Here is a 23,418-nt window from a genome sequence, read left to right as displayed (position 1 = left end):
TCCATATCACTCCAACTGTGCTGACATGGAGGGTCCATGGATTCATGAGGTTGTCTCTCCATACCTGTACATGTCTATCTGCTCAATAGAATTTGAAACAAGACTCATCTGATCAGGCAACATGTTTCCGGTCATCAACAGTCCAATGTCACTGTTGACGGGCCCACACGAAGTGTAAAGCTTTGTGTCGTGCACACACGAGTGGGCCTTCGGCTCCAAAAGCCCATATCGATGATGTTCCACTGAATGATTTGCACAGTGACACTTACTGATGGCCCAGCATTAAAATCTGTAGCAATTTGCAGATGGGTTGCACTTCTGTCATGTTGAAGGATTCTCTTCAGTTGTCTTTGGTCTCGTTCTTTCAAGATCTCTTTTCCGGCCAGAGCAATGTCGGAGATTTGATGTTTTAGTGGATTCATGATATTCACAGTCCACTCGTGAAATGGTTGTACGGGAAAATTACCATTTCATTGCTACCTCAGAGATGCTGTGCCCATCACTCGTGCACCATCTATAACACTATAGTATAACACTATGTTCAAACTCACTTAAATCTTAATAACCTGATTATAGCGGCAGTAATCAACCTAACAATTGCACCAGACACTTGTTGTCTTATATAGGCATTCCCGATCGCGGCTCTGTATTCTGCCTGTTTACGTATCTCTGTATTTGAATATGCATGCCTATACCAGTTCTATGGCACTTCAGTGTATAATCAGCAATATAAAACATCACTGAGCAAATGTAATGAGAGTGAGTAAGAATTCCAAGATCGTCAAAAAGGCCTCTACAACATGACTGAAGATAATTTCATAAGAAAACTAATAGTGAAAACATGCAAAATAAGCCAAAATTACTGTCTTTAGGTTAACACAATGAAAGATGCTTCTAAGAGCAAAACATGCTGAACTGAGATTCTTGAGTAGCTTATTTATGCGTTGCCTCTTTTAAGTTGTCATCCAACTGGACCATAAGAAATTTTACACACCATGTTTTGGTTATCATCTCACCATTAATGTCTGTCATGTCCAGTTTTACAGTTTAATAACTTTGCAAAACTCCATGTGCACAATTTTAAACAACTTCTCACCCTATTCAGATCACAGTGCAAGGAGAATGTAAGTTCAAAATCTAAGCTATACTGACCAAGATCTTGTTACAATCCATTCTGTTCGAGGATTTAAGGGAAACTATATCACAAGATACACAACAGTATTTTTCCATGTGGTAAGTATGTTTCGTTCAAATAAAGTATGACAAGATGAAAACATTATGGTGAGAGATTATGCCAAAAGAATGCTCAGATGATATGATTTCTAAACTATGCCTATTCCTGTTATACACTCTCACACAAAGATTTGTTTAAATTCCAATAACAAATTTCAATTCAATTTAAGTTACTTAGATGTATATTTTAATAACTATGTTGACATTAAAGCTTAAGATAATATTTACCAGCTGATGGTGATGTAGAGGATGGTAATGAGTGGTCAACAGAAGCAGCAACTCCACTGAGCGCATTACTAACCAAGTTCTTAAGGCTAGAGGACACTGTAGTCGGTACAGCTGGAGAGGAGCTCAGAAGACTCGTAATAGTTGGAGATGATCCACGATTGGTGATTGCCTGTTGCAGCAATGATGTCTGAAATGAGAAATTTTATGCAATAATGAAACAAGTGATCATCTCATGCATTGGTAATTAGTCCTCTCAAATCCTATGTAGAGGAGTTGTCACTTAGCATAGAAAATACTGTGTGTGTTGTTCTTTAGCACACAATTGTTTTGATTTTTGTTTATATTTCACACAGAGTACTGAGTTCTTTTTTAATATGTATGGCATGGTAATTAGATTTTTTTTTAAATTTCCTTCTTGTACTAGTATGGAAACAATGCCACACCTTCTGCTGCCTCATGTTATCTTTTCATCTCTCTAGAAAATTTACAGTTTGGAAAACTTTGAACCTAATGTTAATATGAGGAGTAGTCAAAGTTTTCATTATTACATCAAAAACAAAGTTGTGTAGTTACTTTTTTTGTTTGTTTGCAGGTTCATGTGAACAGTCCAGATACACACAAAAATCCCTGCAGAACACTGCTAGAGAAGTCAAAATACAATCGTGCAGCCCATCGATAACGTGGAGTATCATGCAGTAATTTGTTTTCTGCATTTGAAATGGAACAGCATGCAACAATCCATGCTGAGCTGGTGGAAATGTACAGGAACAATGCATCATTACATGACGCAATTTTTAGGTGGTGTAGACACTTCCAGTGTGGCTACAAGGTCTATGTGACAAAGATCAAATTGGCAGACCATCTCTCTGGCAAGAATGGACAAATGCTGGGTGTCACCATGACCCCAAGACAAAGAAGCGAATTAAGCAGGGAAATGTGGATTCACCACTGCTGAATTAAGCAAAGACACAACCATTATCAGGAAACATGGTCCTGGTTATTTTTGGGATGGCCACAGTATGGTGTTAATAGGTTATGCTTATAAGGGAGCAAGCTGTCACAATAGTGTGCTACCGAAATCTCCGGAAGAGGTGGTGTTGCTTTGTCACACAGGCCCAGCTCATTCTGTAAAGGATACAACTACTCATGCTCCTGCTTTGGGCTATCAAATATTTCCTTATCCCCCACAGTCTCATGACAAAACACACAGTGACTTCTTCTACCTTCTCCAAATTAAGAAACCATTGCGTGGCAGGAATTTCCAGAATGATGGTGAAGTTATTTTTAGATGGAACATATCACGAACAAACAGCCAAATTGCAGACTTCTGCAACACAGGTTTCTGCCACGTTATCTGTCAATGGGAAAAATGTGTTGCAATGAAATTTGAATATGTAGAGAAGAGCTCAGCATCACCAAGTGTAGTGGTTTCAGAATAATTTTTTCAAGATGATAATTAAAATTTTATGACCACCTGCTGTATATGTACAGTATTATTCTTCACAGGTGAAATGTCAAGTCTAATAATCGTGTTTAACGAAACAATCAAAAAATAGTGAAAAAAGATTATGACAATGAAAAAGAGAAGTGAAGACAGTTGTATGAAAGAGAAGTGAGAACTGTTGTGTGTTAACAGATGGTAGACCAAGAGAGTGTCAGGATGCAAGGGTATGTTAGAGGGCAATTTCTTGTCTCTGAAGTTTTGGGTGGGAAGGTCCACATAGCCACTGTCCTGTACAAGGCAACAAAGACCATTGAATTACGCTGTAGAGCATGTTTGGTAACTGGGTTCTGGGCATCCCCAATGCAGATCGTTCAACTATGCCGATTCTTGTGATCAATCAATTCAGTGGAGGTCATTCCTACAGAGGTGTATAATACTTAACAACAAAAGTAACTTTTGTATGAAGTGCCATTGCCAAGTAACATAGCTCAATGAAACTTAGATTGTACCTAGAAAGAACTGCTACAGTACAGTACAGGAGGTAACAAAGAAACACACAATGAAACAAACCAAAATTGCACTTTATTCAAAGACAATAATTACACTGGAGTCACAGTGATTGTTCATGGTCCCTTGGACATTACAAAAGGTGGGACATGGTTCTTTATACAGTGTGTAATCATCACGGATGATAATGCATGCTCTATAACATGCTCCCGTGCTGACCACAAGGTTGGCAACAAGTTTTTGTGGTAGGGCATTCCATTCCTCCATCAGTGTAGTTGACAATTGCTGCATGGCCACTGGTACTTCGTGCATGTGCTCTTATATGTCTGTCCAATGCATCCCACATGTGCTTGATGGAATTTAAGTCTGAGGAATGGACAAGCCAGTCCATTTGCCAAATGTCCTCTTGTTCCAAAACTATTTCACCCGCACTATTCAATCCAGTCATGCATTGTCATCCATAAAAATGAAGTAAAGACTGAATGCACCCACAAAAAGATACACACGGGGAAAGACTAAAGTGTCACGATAAAGCTGACAGGAGAGTCTACTGTGTTCAATATTGCAACATTATGCCTCCACAAATTATAATTTGTGGAGCACCAAAACGATCGTGTTCAACAACACTGGATGTACCCTTATACGGTGAAAGATGGGAACACCTAATGCATTGGGGAACACTGTCTTACAAAATTGTTTTGGCAGCCCAGGTGTTATGGTGTGGAGTGGCATAACATTCTATGGGCATAATAACCTCCAAATATTTGAACACAGTAGACACTCCTTTCAACATTATTGTGACACTTTAGTCTTTTCATGGGTTCATTCAGCCTTTACTTCATTTTTATGGAGGACAATGAGTTGGAATGAGAGGATATTCGACAAATGGACTGGTTTGCACATTCCCCAGACTTAAATTTCATAGATCATGTGAGGGATTCATTGGAAAGACATATTATGGCATATCCACAGGGCAACAACAACCATCCTGAAACTGTTGACTGCAATGGTGGAGGTGTGTAATGCCCTACCACCAAAATTCCTTACCAACCTTGTGGCCAGCAAGAGAGCACGTTACAGAGCAAACATTGTCTACCTTGGTGATCATACACCCTTTTACAAACCATGCCCCACCTTTTATAATGTCCAGGGTATCACCATGAATCACAGTGAACTCATCGTAATTATTGTCTTCAAATACGAGTCATCTCTGTTTATCTCATTGCATATTTATTTCAGTTACCTTATGTAATACACTGTAGCAGTTCTTTCTATGTATGGTCCAAGTTTCATCGAGGTTGGTAGTGGCACGTCATGGGAAAGTTACTTTCATCCTCAAATTTTGCACACCAGTGTATATAAAATGCTGTGCAGTGGGTACATTTTAGTTGGTAAAAAATGTTTGTTTCCAAAGCTGCTCTGTATTTGTAACTGGTGGGGTTGAGGCAAGAGGCAGTGGGTGAAGGCTGTGGGCACGTTTTACAAAGGACACTATTGTAAGATAGGAACCTTAAGGTAGGTCTTCTGGGTCCGTCATACAGTATGACGGAGAGGTTAGGAGGGAGACAGTAGTGATTTATGGAGGATATCTGGTATCAAGGATTTCTTTCCATAGCTTGGTTTGAGAAAGTCCTAGCCTTGGTGAGTAACGTGCTGAAACATTCATGACCTGAGTGGTGCAGAGAGAGAGAGGGGTCACTTCAACACTGACAATAAGGGATGCAGATGGGAGAGGGACAGAAATGGATTTGAGACTTTTGAGGAAGTAGTTGGTGTCTTTTGCATACAATGGGAGTTGATAGATTGCAGGCACTCATCAATCAAGGGTGAGATGCATTCCATAGGTTCTTTAAGGCAGCTAATATGGGATGACCAGCAAACAGAGTGTTTTTTTGTGTATTTTGAGAACCAGGTGGAAAGGTGGGTGCCTGGGAACAGTAAGGAGTTCTATGGAAATAGCTTTGAGAGACCTAGGGTTTTAAGAATTTTTTACCAGTTATTCTGAGTGGAAAGGATGGGATCATTAGAAAGACCTCGTATGCTTAAGTGTCCAAGAGTTGATCATGTCCTCTGTCACACATTCATCACATTCAAGTAACACAGTAGGGAAGATAATGGAAGAGTAGTAGCTCAGGACTCAGCTTGAGTAAGGTTTGGAGCTTTCATGAGGAAATGCTGGAGGTGAGGAACTGCTTGAATACTTTGAGAGGATGGATTTTGAGAAAGAGGAAGAGGTTCCCTTTCAGATGCAGGCTGGAACCTTTCTAGCCAAGGTTTGATGCTCACTCTGTAGGTTGTGTTGGGATGGGCAATGAAATACCACTTCCAGTTGAGGTTGTGGGTAAATATGAGAACAACTCTTTTCTTCAATTATATGTTTACTTTTTGAAATGCTGAAGTAAATGAAAATCTCAGATATGACATTTCATGCTTCAGCGCGTGTGTGTGTGTGTGTGTGTGTGTGTGTGTGTGTGTGTGTTTGTTGGGGGGGGGGGGGGGGTCCTTTATTCATACATTATTAAAATTAGGTTTTAAAGTTTACCAAACCATAAATATACTGGAGAGTTGGAAAGATAATGTAAGACAGCAGGAGTGGCAGTGTCTCCGAAACAACAGAGGAGGGCGAGACTCCACCATAGTGGGTCCCAAACCAGTGAGGAAGGGAGGGGGAGTAACATCTCTTTGAAAAACCTTGGTTCACCTGATCTGGGTAACAGTACCTCACAACATGGCCCCCTGTCAGAGTCACAATGAAGACATCAATGCAGTGATGTGAAACAGATAGACTCTGGTACAGCAAAACTGGCAGAAGAGAAATACAGGAGCATCTGTCTCATACTGAGCAGCTCCCTGGTAGATATCTGTTCAACATATGGGGTGCCACCTTTTCCTGTACATCTTACTTTCAAAAGTATAAACAGTCCCAGTTAGCATACACTAATTACCAAAACAATAGCCCTATGGGCAAGGAGGCTTTCTGTAATCAAAATACCCTATGGGAACAATTATCCAACATACCAAGGAGTAAGGTGCCAAGTGGTCATTCTGATTCTGGGGGACCACAGCATAAAGTTTTGGGTGATTCAGAGCACTCTGAAGATCACATGTGCAAAATTAAATCCACAAAAATGAACTACATATAAACTTAAAAGGTACAGTTTCTCATTAAACTTGGGAAGTTAGAAACAATAACTAATCTCTTAGATAAAAGAGCATCATGATTACAGCTGTGCAGGAAGCTTTTGAATCACATGGATGTTGTTGTTGTTGTTGTTGTTGAAATACTTTCAGTCCTAAGACTGGTTTGATGCAGCTCTCCACACTACTCTATCCTGTGCAAGCTTCTACATCTCTCAGTACCTACTGCAACCTACATCCTTCTGAATCTGTTTAGTGTATTCATCTCTTGGTCTCCATCTACGATTTTTACCCTCCACGCTGCCCTCCAACACTAAATTTGTGATCCCTTGTTGCCTCAGAATATGCCCTACCAACTGATCCCTTCTTCTAGTTGTGCCACAAATTTCTCTTCTCTCCAATTCTATTCAGTACCTCATCATTAGTTATGTGACCTACTCATCTAATCTTCAGTATTCTTCTGTAGCACCAGATTTCAAAAGCTTCTATTCTCTTCTTGTCCAAACTATTTATCGTCCACGTTTCACTTCCATACATGGCTACACTCCATAAAAACACTTTCAGAAACGACTTCCTGACACTTAAATCTATACTAGATGTTAACAAATTTCTCTTCTTCAGAAACGCTTTCCTTGCCATTGCCAGTCTACATTTTATATCCTCTCTACTTCGACCATCTTCAGTTATTTTGCTCCCCAAGCAGCAAAACTCTTACTACTTTAAGCCTCTCACTTCCTAATCTAATTCCCGCAGCATCACCCAATTTAATTTGACTACATTCCACTATCCTCGTTTTGCATCTGTTGATGTTCATCTTATATCCTCCTTTCAAGACACTGTCCATTCCGTTCAGCTGCCCTTCCAGGTCCTTTGCTGTCTGACAGAATTACAATGTCATCGGCGAACCTCAAAGTTTTTATTTCTTCTCCATGTATTTTACTTCCAACTCCTAATTTTTCTTTTGTTTCCTTTACTGCTTGCTCAATATACAGGTTGAATAACATCGGGGATAGGCTACAACCCTGTCTCACTCCCTTCTCAACCACTGCTTCCCTTTCATACCCCTCGACTCTTATAACTGCCATCTGGTTTCTGTACAAATTGTAAATAGCCTTTCACTCCCTGTATTTTACCCCTGCCACCTTCAGAATTTGAGAGAGCTTTCTCTAAGTACATGGATACAGAATTGTTAAGAGAAAATCCAACAGCAGGATATTAAAGAGTGCACCCTTTTCAGCAGTGGTTCATCTTTTCTAATAAAATAACTGACTCAGTAGTGATCTTCAACACAACTGATGAAAGGACGTCCTCTTTATCATTCAAATCCACACAAAGTGTGAATTTTAAATGTTCATGCTCCAACTAATGATAAAAAACAGAAAGAAACCAGACATAATATAGACCAATACTTGAAGAAAACAGATAATTACACGAGTAAAATACCATTGAAGCATACCTTTATTATGTCAGGTGATTTCAAAGCACAAATTGGAAAAGAAAAAAAAAATTACAGGAATATAGTTGGTTTACATTCTGCACACCTGCGTACCAACAGAAATCAGGAAATAATGACAGAATTATGTGCTAACCTCAACATACTTATAAAATCCACATCCTTTGACGGAAAACCCAAGAAGCTAACAACATGAATATCACCAAACCCAATATGTGGAGAGCAATAAGCAGAAAGTCATCAAAATAAATAATGAATGTTGGAGTTATGAAGCCTGCAAATATTTAATTAGACCACTACATGCCTGTAGCTAAGTTTAAGATTAAGCCTGAAGTATGTACAAAACTTGAGAGACAAACCAAGATCCTTAACACTGATAAGCTGGAGTTGGGAAAATTAAAAGCAAAACTTCCAAAATCAGGACATTCCAACATAGGACACACTTAGAAATGGCATCTTGATGATTTGGCAATCAGAACAGCACCACTGACTAAATGGAACAGACAGATATGGTGGAATGATCAACGTGTCAAGGCTCTACACAGGACAGACAGAAGCTATGGGAAAATTAAAATACAAATAAAAGCCAGAAAAAACAGTAACAACATCATAGAAAGAAGAAGAGATGCCAGAAGAACTTTCAAAAGAGAGAAAGTTATTCATCAGGAATGAGCTATACCAACTCAATGAAGATTTTAAAAAGCATAAGATGAGCAACTATTACCAACTGTTAAGAAACAACTGACCAAATTTATACCACCTACTTTACAAGTTGTAAACTCGAAAACTACTCTAAACTGGAAACTGTGACATAATAGCACATTTTTTTGAAGATTAACATAATTGTCATGAATGTCAATCACAATTTATCGGGAATAAAAACTGTAATCAAAACAATGACTCAGCAGCCCCAGATTCAGAAGAAATTAAGGAAATTATATGCTCACTGAAAAACAATAAGGCAACTCTTAAGGATGGAACTAAGGTAGAGTTATGGAAAGCATCTACGTCTACACTCTGCAAACGACTGTAAGGGGCTCGACAGACGGGTACATCCCACTGTACCAGTAATTACGGGATCTTCCTATTCCATTCATGTATGTAGCATGGGAAGAATTATTGTTTGAATACCACCATGTGTGTAGTAATTATTTTAATCTTATCTTCACTATCCTTATGTGAGCAATACATAGGGTGTTTTAGTATATTCCTAGAGCAATCATTTAAAGCCAGTTCTTGAAACTTTGAAACTTCCTGGCAGATTAAAACTGTGTGCCCGACCGAGACTCGAACTCGGGACCTTTGCCTTTCGCGGGCAAGTGCTCTACCAACTGAGCTACCGAAGCACGACTCACGCCCGGTACTCACAGCTTTACTTCTGCCAGTATCTCGTCTCCTACCTTCCAAACTTTACAGAAGCTCTCCTGCAAACCTTGCAGGACTAGCACTCCTGAAAGAAAGGATACTGCGGAGACATGGCTTAGCCACAGCCTGGGGGATGTTTCCAGAATGAGATTTTCACTCTGCAGCGGAGTGTGCACTGATATGAAACTTCCTGGCAGATTAAAACTGTGTGCCCGACCGAGACTCGAACTCGGAACCTTTGCCTTTCGCGGGCAAGTGCTCTACCAACTGAGCTACCGAAGCACGACTCACGCCCGGTACTCACAGCTTTACTTCTGCCAGTATCTCGTCTCCTACCTTCCAAACTTTACAGAAGCTCTTCTGCGAACCTTGCAGGACTAGCACTCCTGAAAGAAAGGATACTGCGGAGACATGGCTTAGCCACAGCCTGGGGGATGTTTCCAGAATGAGATTTTCACTCTGCAGCGGAGTGTGCGCTGATATGAAACTTCCTGGCAGATTAAAACTGTGTGCCCGACCGAGACTCGAACTCGGGACCTTTGCCTTTCGCGGGCAAGTGCTCTACCAACTGAGCTACCGAAGCACGACTCACGCCCGGTACTCACAGCTTTACTTCTGCCAGTATCTCGTCTCCTACCTTCCAAACTTTACAGAAGCTCTCCTGCGAACCTTGCAGGACTAGCACTCCTGAAAGAAAGGATACTGCGGAGACATGGCTTAGCCACAGCCTGGGGGATGTTTCCAGAATGAGATTTTCACTCTGCAGCGGAGTGTGCGCCGATATGAAACTTCCTGGCAGATTAAAACTGTGTGCCCGACCGAGACTCGAATCCGGGACCTTTGCCTTTCGCGGGCAAGTGCTCTACCAACTGAGCTACCGAAGCACGACTCACGCCCGGTACTCACAGCTTTACTTCTGCCAGTATCTCGTCTCCGCAGTATCCTTTCTTTCAGGAGTGCTAGTCCTGCAAGGTTCGCAGGAGAGCTTCTGTAAAGTTTGGAAGGTAGGAGACAAGATACTGGCAGAAGTAAAGCTGTGAGTACCGGGCGTGAGTCGTGCTTCGGTAGCTCAGTTGGTAGAGCACTTGCCTGCGAAAGGCAAAGGTCCCGAGTTCGAGTCTCGGTCGGGCACACAGTTTTAATCTGCCAGGAAGTTTCATATCAGCGCACACTCCGCTGCAGAGTGAAAATCTCATTCTTGAAACTTTGTTAACAGACTTTCTCAGGATAGTTTCTATCTATCTTCTAGAGTCTCCTCCAATCTCTCTGTGACATTCTCCCACAGATTAAAAAATCTGTGATCATTCGTCCTGCCCTTCTCTGTATACATTCATTACCTTAGTCCTATCTGGTAGCAGTCCCACACATTGAGCAATATTCTAGAACTGGTTGCATGACTGATTTTTAACCAATCTCCTTCATAGGCTGATTTGACTTCCCCAGTATTCTATTAATAAACCAAAGTCTACCACCTGCTTTATCCAAGACAAGCTATGTAATCATTCCATTTCACATCCCTACAAAGTGTTACATCCAGGTATTCGCATGAGTTGGCCAATTCCAAAAGTGACTCACAGATGTTATTGTCATAGAGGATACTACGTTTTTTGGTTTTGTGAAGTGCAAAATTTTACATTTCTGAACATTTAGAGCAAGTTGCCAATCTCTGCACAATGTCGAAATCTTATCAACTGAAGATTTATGCAGCTTCTTTCAGATAGTACTTCATTACAGATAACTGCATCATTTGCAAAAAGCCTGATTTTACTATTAATATTGTCTGCAAGGTCATTAATATACAATATGGACAGCAAAGGGCCCAAAACACGCTTCCCTGGGGCACACCTGAAGTTACTTCTGCATCTGACAATGACTAGCCATCCAAGATAACATGTTGTGTTTTTCCTACCAAGAAGTCCTCAATCCAGTCACACATGATCGATGTTTTAGAAATATGTTGGTTGGTATTGAGGAGGTCTTTCTGTTCAAGATACCTCATTATGTTTAAACTCTGAATATGTTATAAGATTCGACAACAAATCAATGTCAAGGATATTGGAAGGTAGTTTTGCGGTAAACTTCTATTACCCTTCTTGTAGACGGCTGTGACCTGTGCATTTTTCCAAGAACTGGGCACGATTTTTTGTTCAGGAATCTACAATAGATTATAGTTAGAAGAGGGACTAAACCAGCGGCAAATTCAGTATAGAATCTAACCGAAATTCCATCAGGGCCCGGAACTTTGTTCAATTTTAATGATTTCAGATGTTTCTCAACACCACTGACACTAACACGTGTTTCATTGTGGTATAAGGATTAAACTGGGGCAATTCACCTTGGTTTTCCATTGTAAAGGAACGTTTGGAAATGGAGTTGAGCATTTCAGCTTTTGCACTGCTATCCTCAATTTCAGTCCCTGCCTCATTCGCTAGAGACTGGACACTAACTTGGGTGCCACTAACAGCCTTACATACAACCAGAATTCCTCTGGGTTCTGTGAAAGATCACTGACAGTATTCTCCTATGATAGTCATTGAAAATATCATGCATTGCTCTCTTGACATCCAAACACATTTCATTCTGTATCTCCCTATCTACAGCCCTATGCTTTGTTTTACACCTATTATACAGTAATCATTGTTTCTTTAAAAGTTTCTTTACAGTGACTGTATACCATGGAGGTTCCCTCGCATTATGAACTGTTCTACTGGGTACACATCAATCCAGTGCATCGTCAACTGTCCTTTCAAACTTGAGCAAGATTTCCTCTAATGCCCCTGCCCGGTACTGGAAGTTGCATGTTCCTCACTGAGATATGAGACTACAGATTTTTTTATATAGTGTACTGAATATATACATCTTGTTTTAATTGTCCTTTGTGCTTTGTTAATCATTGCTGCCACAACTGCATCATGGTCACTGATATAAGTCTCTCTGTGGGCATCCTCAGGTCTATTTGCTGCATTAGATCCAATATATTTCCACCATGAGGGGGTTCCTAATATCTGTTCTAGGTAGTTTTCAGAGATGGCATTTAGTAAAGTTTCACAGGATGTCTTATCAGCCCACCGCTAACAAAACTGGAATTTTCCCAATTAATTGTTGGGATGATTTAATTCTCCACCAACAATTGCAGACGACTGGGAAGCTTATGAACAAGTGAGCTGAAGTTTTCTCTAATGTTTTTGGTTACAGCAGGTGATGAGTGATGGGCGATTCAAGGATCCAATTACCATTTTATGTCTGCCCCTGATACTGAGTCTTGCCCTAAAAATCTCACATGCAGCTTCAATTTCTATCTCAGTGGATTTGAGTTTTTTGTCTACTGCAACAAATACACAACCTCCATTTCTCATTTACCTAGGCTTTCAATAAACACATAAATTCTCCCCAAAAATCTCACTCCTATTGATTTCAGGTTTCAACCAGCCTTAGATGATGACATCAATCTTAAACTTAAAAATATGAGACATAAAATCTCAGAGAGAGAACAAACACCAAGAGGACTGTAAAACAGCCATCATACATCCTCCGCATAAAACAGGACCTAAATGGATTTCGGAAATACAGGTCATGAAGCAAAAAGATCTGGAATCTAAAAACTATTTCCAAATGAGACATCTGAGAAACAAAGATACAATTACATTTGTAGCTTTCAAGAAGGTGTGCAGTTCCATTGACAGGCAATTTTTCATCAATATTACGAAAGAATTCAGTTTAAATCCAAAAACTACAAACGTTATCCAAGACACATTAATACACACTTCAACTAAAGTCTAATTCTGTGGAGAGTTCTCGAAAAATATTGAGATACAAACAGAAGTCAGGCAGGGGGCTGGACCGACACCTTTTCTCTTTAAGTGCACCCTGGAGAGGGTGATTAGCATGTAGAGAAATCCAACATGAAAGGCATCAAATTGGAAAAACAAAGAGGTAGTATCTATGTGTACTGCCTGGCATTCACAAATGGCATTCTCTTGATAACTGACATAGCAGAAAATCTCAAATTCCAGATAGAAAACCTAACTGTGCAAGCAGGAAAAATCTGTTTAAGAATGTCTTTCCCAAAGACATAATATAAAAAAAAGTAGATTGTTCAGGGAAATTACTCATAAATGAAAAGAAAATACAAGGAGTCAGCTCATTCAAATATTCAGGTAGGTGGCTAAGCATTAACAGTAAAAGAAGATCAGTCTAGAGATAAGAGCAAATAAGATGAACAGTGCATTACACAGTGCCAGAAACATATACACGAAAAAATCTTTATAGAGGTAAACCAAAATTAAATAGTGAGATATGAGGCTCTATGTGGTGGTGACATACTAAAACTAGTGCTGAAAGATGGCATAAACAAAACTGAGAAAACAGAAAGAAGAACAGTTAAAAGCATACTTGGGGTCTAAGAGCAACAGAAATAGAATACAACAGGCCACGACTGAACAAAGAAATCTATGAACTTGTACAGAATATAATACATACAACGCGCAAAAGAAAAGGTTGTTCTTCAGACATTAGGTTAGAATCAAAGATGACAGACTGATGAACAAGTCTTCAGTAAAATTAACAAACTGAAAGCACAACTAGCATGGTTTCCACAAACAATAAATGACCTCAAAGAAGCAACAACATAATGGACACACATAACAGGAATTTACTTAAGAAACGAAATTAATAAAGAGATCTTCATGGACAAACAGAATGCAAATGAGAACAACGAGCAGCTTGGGAAGCAGAAATCAGGACCTACAAAATGAATGTAGGGGAAGATGAGGAAGAAGAATGCACGCAGCAAGAACTGAAATACTGATTTATTGTGCTCTGTAAAAGAGCTATTCAAATAACAACATTTTCAGATTGATGGATAGGGCACAGAAACACATGACAGAAAATAGCATTCACACTAGCTTTTGAGCACTAGCTCTTTTTCAAGCCAAAGTACACACATTCACATACATGACCACACAGATACCCAAATGCCCACTTTTGTCACCTCAGTAAGACCTACAAATGACCCAAATAATTACAGACGCACATTCAAAAATTTTCTAAAGCACTGCTCAGGCATGCAGAGCCCCTACTAGACCCAAAACTAGGAGAACATTACCATGGATGAGTATTGCTGTGATCGCACGAGTGTGCGTTCAGGTGTATGGTTGCATGTATGAATTTGTGTACTTATGATAGAATAATGGGCTGGTGTAATAAAGCTAGTGTGAATGTTTGTTCCTCCATCTTCCTTATCTCATAGTTCCTAACTGCACTATTAATTTCATCTCTCTTCCTCTTAATGTATTTTTACTTCTCTCTCTGTCAGCATCTATGGACTCAAGCTGTTGCAGTGCTTGCCAATATACTATCTTTGACCTCCTATCCCTCCCCCCCCCCCTCCCTCCGCCACTCTCTCTCTCTCTCTCTCTCTCTCTCTCTCTCTCTCTCTCTCATGCACACAAACATCTTTGTCTCCCTTCATCCATAAAACAGGTGCCCCCCCCCCTCCCAGTTATTCTGGAGGAGGGATGAATAGTTACAAAGCCAGGAATTTTTTTAAAAATTGTGTCTATTGGCTACATTGAAAATTTCACCGCCTGAAGGTAAATACTTGCCAGTACTTCTGTCTCATAATCTTATAGTTTTCTCAAGTGGCTTGTTCTTTTGGGAAAAATTGTTTGGATACTACTATCTATAAAAAAAAGTGTTAAACAAGTTAATTCTCACTCATGGTTGAGACAATTTAAACCACAGTTTTTTTAAATCCTGGCAGTTGCTCAGGTCACTGTCGCAGTCTCTATTGTAGCTTTTTTGTACCAGCAGGTAAGCACATAAAATACATGCAATGATTAAAAAACATGTTAAAATACAAATTGATTCTTGTTGCAAAAATCAACCTGTATTTTGTACACAGCCACAGTCTTTAAAACATCAGTTTTTGACAAAATAATGTGTTAAAGGATGTATGTGAAAAAACTTTAAAGAAATGTAACAATTATAGTTTAATATATGCAGCAAAGATACATTACCTTTTCACATAGAATTCTAGGAGCTTTATAGACACAAGACAAGTCAACTAAAACCGTTTTATAATAATAAAAGAACAGTTTAGCAGCAGCATATAGGAAAAAAATTGAGATTAATATTTCAACAAGAATCAAAGTATACAAACAGTAAAGCTGACAGTATTTAGTGTATAAAGAAAGGAAGATTTGCTATCACCTGTGCATTAGGTGCAGGGGATGGGCTCTTGAGTAAGCTCGTAAGCAGTGGTGACGTAGGCATTGGTGCAATGGGAGGCTTCACATCTACTGGTGGTTCCTCACCTACAATCTAAATTTAGATACAGGCCACTATTAGTGAGATGACAAAATACATTTATCAATACTGAGTGAATTCTTTTATCAGCTGTTTAAGAACCATGACTATCTTATCACTTAACAATATTACTGCATCTATGTGATTCTTTTATTTTCTTTTTTGTGCAAATTACAAGTTGGAAAATAATGAATGCTGTGGACTTGACAGATGAAGCTACACACAATCACATGCATCAATGCAAAAAACTGTAATTATAAAAATAAAAATACACAAAACACATGCCTGAAGAGAATACAAACAGTATCAGAAACAAGACTGGTTCCAAAGAAAGAAAAAACAAGACAGAGAAGAAATAAGCAGCAGATATAACTGGAAAAAAAATGTTGACAATCTCTGCCGCATGCAAAGATAAATATGTAAGATTAATGACATCAGGTATTAACTACTGAAATTAAAGTATGTTCCTTAAAATGCTGTATGTTGGATATCAAATGACTGATGGGACGCAACTAAATTGCAAATTGATAGAAAACAATATTTTTATTTTAGTTATCTTGTAAGAGATTCTTCACTCGTGGAAAGCCATTACATGTCCAACTGACACAATAAGCTAACAAATGACCACATACTGGAGGTAATTTCCATCCAACAGGAAGATCACTTAAGTACAATAAGGTTTCCCAAATTTTCATAAAGCTAACTATTCACAAATTTTCAGTTCAATGTATATTTTTGTATGTACATTAATAAACCAAAAGATAGTTTAAGTTTTAGCAGGAGTTATCAGTCAATCACAATTGGCATCTACGTCAACGGAGAAAAAATAAAAATAAAAGGTTGGGGGTGGGGAATGGGACAGGGGTGAGAGAGAAGTTTATTTAGTATGGGAAATCATGTTTTCTTTTCTCTTCCATTTACGAGGAAAAAGATCTCCAAATCAAGCAAGAAAACACTACTACTAACCAAATGACAAAACAAAGTGAAGAAAATTTTACTTTATTTTTAGTTTTTGGAACCCGAAATCCTTAATCCGATAGGGATAAGGGCTTCAGGAAACAATTATTTACTCCTCTGGACAGGATGAAATTTGTGGGACACAGAGGATAAGTTGGGTGACAGCAAACGACTGCTGTGCTCAAAATTGCAGAAGAAGCTAATGGAGAGTTTGGCCTCACCAGAGACTGTCAAAGTTAATTATACTTTTGAGTTACATCAGAGTGTTACCCAGTTCAGTGAAACAATACTTATGATCTAACGGTATAAAGAGCAAAAGAATAATTGTGTAAGGAGTGACAAAAATGTAAATGTGTGCTTGTGAAGTGAACCCCATCCTCCTCATGTTCACTGTTCCTTGACCGTCAGTATTATTACCTGTACGAAACAATCTCATCATAGTAAATTCCTACTGGTGAAGCCCATTTGTGACCTAAAGCTGTCCTTCCTTTGTAAAGTTTTAAATTTATAAGCATGTAAGTGAAATTTTCTTGTTTGCTACACTACACACTGCTATGTGTGCACTTTTCAGTTAATTTGTGTTTCTTGTAGGCATTTAAAGAAACTTAAGATAAATTCTTATTGAATTTTCTCCATCTCTTCTTTTAACCTGGGCCTCCAGCCTGTCATAACCAAAACATTAAGTAATCATGCTTTAATTGTCTTTACACCGTATGGATCAATTCCAAAGGCTTGTTTATGATTTTTGTTTTCTGGAATGATCAATTTTGTTTATACTTACCAAATGAACATTTGCATTCTCTCATTGTTGTGGGGCACACATTTTACTTCATGTGATTGAAGTAGGAAAATTAGACTTTAAGGACCCATCAACAACATGGTTATTTGTGATTGAGTACAATACTGATCATGTGAGAATAGTGAAGAGTACTGTCTACATCCTTTTCAAAGAAATAGTCATGGTATTTGCCTTAAATAATTTAGGGAAAACAGAATAAAGTCCAAAATCTTAAAAATAACAGGGTCCAGACAAAGATTTTAAATTTGAGCCTTTCAAATGGGAATCCAACATTTGAACAACATTGCCAGCAAGCTCATGCTGTACAAGTGAAGATGCTGTCTTATCAACTGTAGGACAAAAATGAATGTAAATTTTTCAAGGTTGTGTTTCATAACCAACCAACAAGAACTAATATTCTCCCCTATAACCCCACTGCAGTCAATTAAAATGTGAAAGGTTTGACAAGAAGATGATATATTTACTACAGTAATTAGTAATAATCAGTACTGTAGTTTGTAACAAATTTTAATCATCCACTTCAAATTTTCCATCAGGATCAAATTCAATAGTAACCTAACAATTGATATATGTTACACACTAGCTACTAACCATCCTTATTTGGAACTTATAAGTTCATTAGTAGCTAACTGTCTTACATTATCTTTCAATATCTGTATATATTCTGGAGGCAAAATAGTCCTCCATTCGGATCTCCGGGCGGGAACTACTCAAGAGGATGTCGTTATCAGGAGAAACGAAACTGGCGTTCTGCAGATTGGAGTGTGGAATATCAGATCCCTCAATCAGGCAGGTAGGTTAGAAAATATAGAAAGAGAAATGGTTTGATTAAAGTTAGATATAGTGGGAATTAGTGAAGTTTGGTGGCAGGAGGAACAAGACTTCTGGTCAGCTGAATACAGGGTTATAAATACAAAATGAAATAGCGGTAATGCAAGAGTAGGTTTAATAATGAATAAAAAAATAGGAGCGCGGGTAAGCTACTACGAACAGCATAGTGAACGCATTATTGTAGCCAACACAGACACGAAGCCCATGCCTACCACAGTAATACAAGTATAAACGCCAACTAGCTCCGCAGATGACAAAGAGATTGAAGAAATGTATGTTGAGATAAAAGAAATGATTCAGATAGTGAAGGGAGATGAAAATTTAATAGTCATAGGGGACTGGAATTCAATAGTAGGAAAAGGAAGAGAAGGGAAAGTAGTAGGTGAATATGGAATGCGGGTAAGGAATGAAAGAAGAAGCTGCCTGGTAGAATTTTGCACAGAGCATAACTTAATCATGGCTAACACTTGCTTTAAGAATCTTGAAAGAAGGTTGTATACGTGGAAGAGGCCTGGAGACACTGGAAGACTTCAGACAGATTATATAATGGTCAGACAGAGATTTAGGACCCAGGTTTTAAATTGTAAGACATTTCCAGAGGCAGATGTGGACTTTACCACAATTTATTGGTTATGAATTGTAGACTAAAACTGAAGAAACTGCAAAAAGGTGGGAATTTAAAGAGATGGGACCTGGATAAATTGAAAGAACCAAAGGCTGTAGAGAGTTTCAGACAGAGAATTAGAGAACAATTGACAAGAATGGGGGAAAGAAATACAGTAGACGAAGAATGGTAGCTTAGAGAAATGAAATAGTGAATGCAACAGAGGATCAAATAGGTAAAAAGCAAGGGCTAGTAGAAATCCTTGGGTAACAGAAGAGAGATTGAATTTAATTGATGAAAGGAGAAAATGTAAAAACGCAGTAAATGAAGCAGGCAAAAAGGAATACAAACGTCTCAAAAATGAGATCGACAGGAAGTGCAAAATGGCTGAGCAGGGATGGCTAGGGGACAAATGAAAGGATGCAGAGGCATATATCACTAAGGGAAGATATACATACTTCCTACAGGAAAATCAAAGAGACCTTTGGAGAAAAGAGAGCTCAGACAGAAAACCGGTTCTAACAAGGGAACCTCCCCATCGCACCCCCCTCAGATTTAGTTATAAGTTGCCACAGTGGATAGACCTTGAAAAACTGAACACAGATCAATCGAGAAAACAGGAAGAAGTTGTGTGGAACTACGAAAAAATAAGCAAAATATACAAACTGAGTAGTCCATGCGCAAGATAGGCAACATCAAGGACCGACAGAACACAGGAGCGCTGTGGTCCAGTGGTTAGCGTGAGCAGCTGCGGAACAAGAGGTTCTTGGTTCAAGTCTTCCTTCGAGGAAAAAGTTTAATTTTTTATTTTCAGTCAATTATCAAAGTTCAGGCACTAACACATAATCAACTTCGCTCTCCAAAATTCCAGGACATGTTCAGATTTGCTTGGACATATGCAGGATTTGACGGTATACACACGGAAAATTTTGAAAATGTAAAAAACATATGTTTTGACAGAGCACAGCAAAAAGTGTGCGAGTGTGAGACTTTTGGATTCATTTGTTGCAGTTTATGTGACAAACTCTTATGTTTTCATCACTTTTTTGGGAGTAATTATCACATCCACAAGAAAACCTAAATCGGGCAACGTAGAAGAATCTTTTTACCCATTCGCCAAGTGTACAAGTTAGGTGGGTCGACAACATATTCCTGTCATGTGACGCACATGCCGTCACCAGTGTAGTATAGAGTATATCAGACGTGTTTTCCTGTGGAGGAATCGGTTGACCTATGACCTTGCGATCAAAAATTTTCGGTCCCCACTGGAGAGGCACGTCCTTTCGTCTACTAATCGCACGGTTTTGCGGTGCGGCCGCAAAACACAGACACTAAACTTATTACAGTGAACAGAGACGTCAATGAACGAATGGATAGATCATAACTTTGCTAAAATAAAGAAAAATTTTTCGCTTGAGGCGAGACTTGAACCGGGGACCTTTCGTTCCGCAGCTGCTCACGCTAACCACGGGACCACGGCACTCCTTACTTTGGAAAGTCCATGATGTTGCATATCTTCGCGTGGACTACTGAGTTTGTATATTTTGCTTATTTTTTTTATAGTTCGACACAACTTCTTCCTGTTTTCTCTATTGATCTGTGTTCGGTTTTTCAAGGCCTATCCACTGTGCCAACTTATAACTAAATCTGAGGGGGATGCGATGGGGAGGTTCCCTTGTAAGCAAGGAAGGGAAGGCAGATAGGTGCAAGGAATATATAGAGGGTCTATACAAGGGTGATGTACTTCAGGGCAATATTATGGAAATGGATGAGGATGAAGATGAAGTGGCAGATATGATACTGCGTGAAGAGTTTGACAGAGCACTGAAAGACGTAAGTCAAAAAAAGGCACCAGGAGCAGACAACATTCCATTAGAACTACTGATAGCTTTGCGAGATACGGCCATGACAAAACTCTACCATCTGGTGAGCAAGATGTACGAGACAGGCAAAATACCCTCAGACTTCAAGAAGAATATAATAATTCCAATCCCAAAGTAAGCAGGTGTTGACAAGTGTCAGAATTACCAAACTATCAGTTAATAAGTCACAGCTGCGAAATACTAACACCAATTCTTTACAGATGAATGGAAAAACTGGTAGAAGCCAAACTCGGGGAAGATCAGTTTGGGTTCCATAGAAATGTTGGAACACGTGAGGCTATACTGATCCTATGACTTATCTTAGAAGATTGATTAAGGGAAGGCAAACCTACGTTTCAAACATTTGTAGACTTAGAAGCTTTTGACAATGTTGACTGGAATACTCTCTTTCAAATTCTGAAGGTGGCAGGGGTCAAATACAGGGAGCAAAAGGCTATTTACAATTTGTACAGAAACCAGATGACAGTTATATGGTACGGAACGCGTTTCTGAAGAAGAGAAGTTTGTTAACAACGAGTGTAGATTTAAGTGTCAGGAAGTCTTTTCTGAAAGTATTTGTATGGAGTGTAACCATGTATGGAAGTAAAACATGGACGATAAACAGTTTAGACAAAAAGAGAATAGAAGCCTTTGAAATGTCGTACTACAGAAAAATGCTCAAGATTAGATGGGTAGATCATGCATCTAATGAGGAGGCACAGAATAGAATTGGGGGGAAGAGGACTTTGTGGCACAAGTTGAATAGAAGAAGCAACATGTTCTGAGGCGTCAACAACATCTGTATTTCTATACTGACAATGGTTTTGAAGCATTGGAAACACTGGTTCTCACCCGATCACTGAAGTTAAGCTATATAGGATCCAGTTCATACTCGGATGGGTGACCACCAGGGAATACCGGGTGCCACTGACTCACAGAAATGCAAGTCGCCAAAGTGGCGCCCAATCAGAAAACTTGCAATTGAGCCATACAACATCACCATCATTTGGGAGGCGTGCCGGCACCGGATTAAATCCACCTGACAGATTAACGATAAGGCCAGTGTGTCGACCAGTCCAGAAGTGATTTTTAGATGGTTTCCCACATACTGGGCTGGTACCCACATTGTTCCAGTTACACAATTCATAAAAATTTCAAAAACATTTTCACACTTTCACATGGTATGACACTAGATGCACGTATATGGGGTACACAAATTCTGTCCCACGAAGAAAGGGTTGGCAACAGGAAATTCACATAAACACACAACCCTTTGAAGATATAGGAAAAGAAGAAAGAAGTACACTCCTATTAAGAATTTTATTTCAGATTTATGTTCAGGGGTATTTTTTCTTTGCGCTACTGTCTAGGTTTAAATAAAGCTACAGTTTGACAATACTGACATTCTTGGAAATTTGTTTTTATATTGAACAGTTTCAGATTGAGTGTGTTCATCTTTCTTGATGGTTTTACAGGTGCTTTATTTTTTTTAAATTTCTTGTTAAGTGCCCTAATAATATGTTAGTATGTTACCCCCTTTCTGTAACTGTCCTTTGAGAGTAGTAATATAACAATCTAAATAATTAAAATATGAAATTTCATCTACTATTAGGTCATGCAAAACAATTATTATTACAAAGGGTCATTTCTTTAAAGCATCAGTTCTGTCTTTATGCTTAACTGTCCTGAATGTTAATAATATAATTAATGCTAATCTGCACACTTGTAAGTGCTCATATCCTCCATTAAAAAAAAGTTTTAATGCAAATTGAAACAGTTTTAGCAACAACCAAATCTCCTTATACATTTACTTTGTTTCCATGCAACTTATTATTTCCTGTGTTTTCATTCTCATACCATCGTACAGTGTTATAATCACAAAAACAAAGTCAAGAATGAAAATTGTCAGCTTCACCTATTGATAACAAAATTTTTATTGTGAGATAGTAGTCAAATTTTAATTATTGCTATGAAGAAAAAAGTTACATAATTAAGTTTTTGTTTGTTTGCTTACTTGCTGGTATATGACTGCAGGCCTGGTACACACCACAGTACCATACCACACCAAAAGACAAGCCAAAACAAAAATAGTGCTGTCCATCAATAAAGTGTATTATCATGAGCAGCCAAAATGTTATAGCTGTGCCAGGTCAATGCAAATTACTTCTTTAGCCATCTCGATTGGCCTTATACAGCAGCAACTTTACCATTGTTGTCAAAAACAAATTACCACACCCTGCTCCTCTCTATACAAGGGCTGCGCTGTTCTGTTTTTGATGTGCTGTGGTAATGTGATATGGAGACTTCAATGTTCCCAGGACTGCAGATGTGCACCTGGAGGCTTACTTAAAAACACTAATTACGTAACTTTACTTGTTAGGTGTGATAATTAAACCTTTATGTCTATCACTTGTACAATCAAAATTTTGTAGGTGCCACATGGAAATTAGACAATTTTCATTCTTGACCTTATTTTTATGATCCTTCATGTCACCAAAGTCAAAATTAGTTCCCTATTCAGTCATTTGAGTGTAGAGGACGAAAAGTCAATCCAGTATCAAAACTGGTGCTTCAGGTCCATATCCTGACTGGACTTTGACAAAAGATTGAAATACATGGATATTTGGAGCAAAGTTACATACAGCAAGCCCTTCCTACCTCCAGCCAATGAAGTTTCTCACCAGTTACAGT

General features: G+C 38.8%; 1 protein-coding gene across 3 annotated transcripts in view; it reads right to left on the bottom strand.

The window, feature by feature from the left end:
- LOC126253031 (bromodomain-containing protein 8) overlaps positions 1–23,418 on the bottom strand; it is a 279,380-nt gene that overhangs the window by 150,905 nt on the left and 105,057 nt on the right. For all 3 annotated transcript variants that reach the window (XM_049954097.1, XM_049954098.1, XM_049954099.1), the window contains exons 7-8: positions 15,579–15,689; positions 1,462–1,648 (exon numbers count right to left, since the gene is read on the bottom strand). In XM_049954097.1, coding sequence (XP_049810054.1) covers positions 1,462–1,648; positions 15,579–15,689 — 298 coding nt within the window. The remainder of the gene's footprint in view (positions 1–1,461; positions 1,649–15,578; positions 15,690–23,418) is intronic.

The sequence above is a fragment of the Schistocerca nitens genome, chromosome 4, assembly GCF_023898315.1.
Source record: "Schistocerca nitens isolate TAMUIC-IGC-003100 chromosome 4, iqSchNite1.1, whole genome shotgun sequence".
NCBI lineage: Eukaryota > Metazoa > Arthropoda > Insecta > Orthoptera > Acrididae > Schistocerca > Schistocerca nitens.
This window is presented reverse-complemented; position numbering and strand designations above follow the sequence as displayed.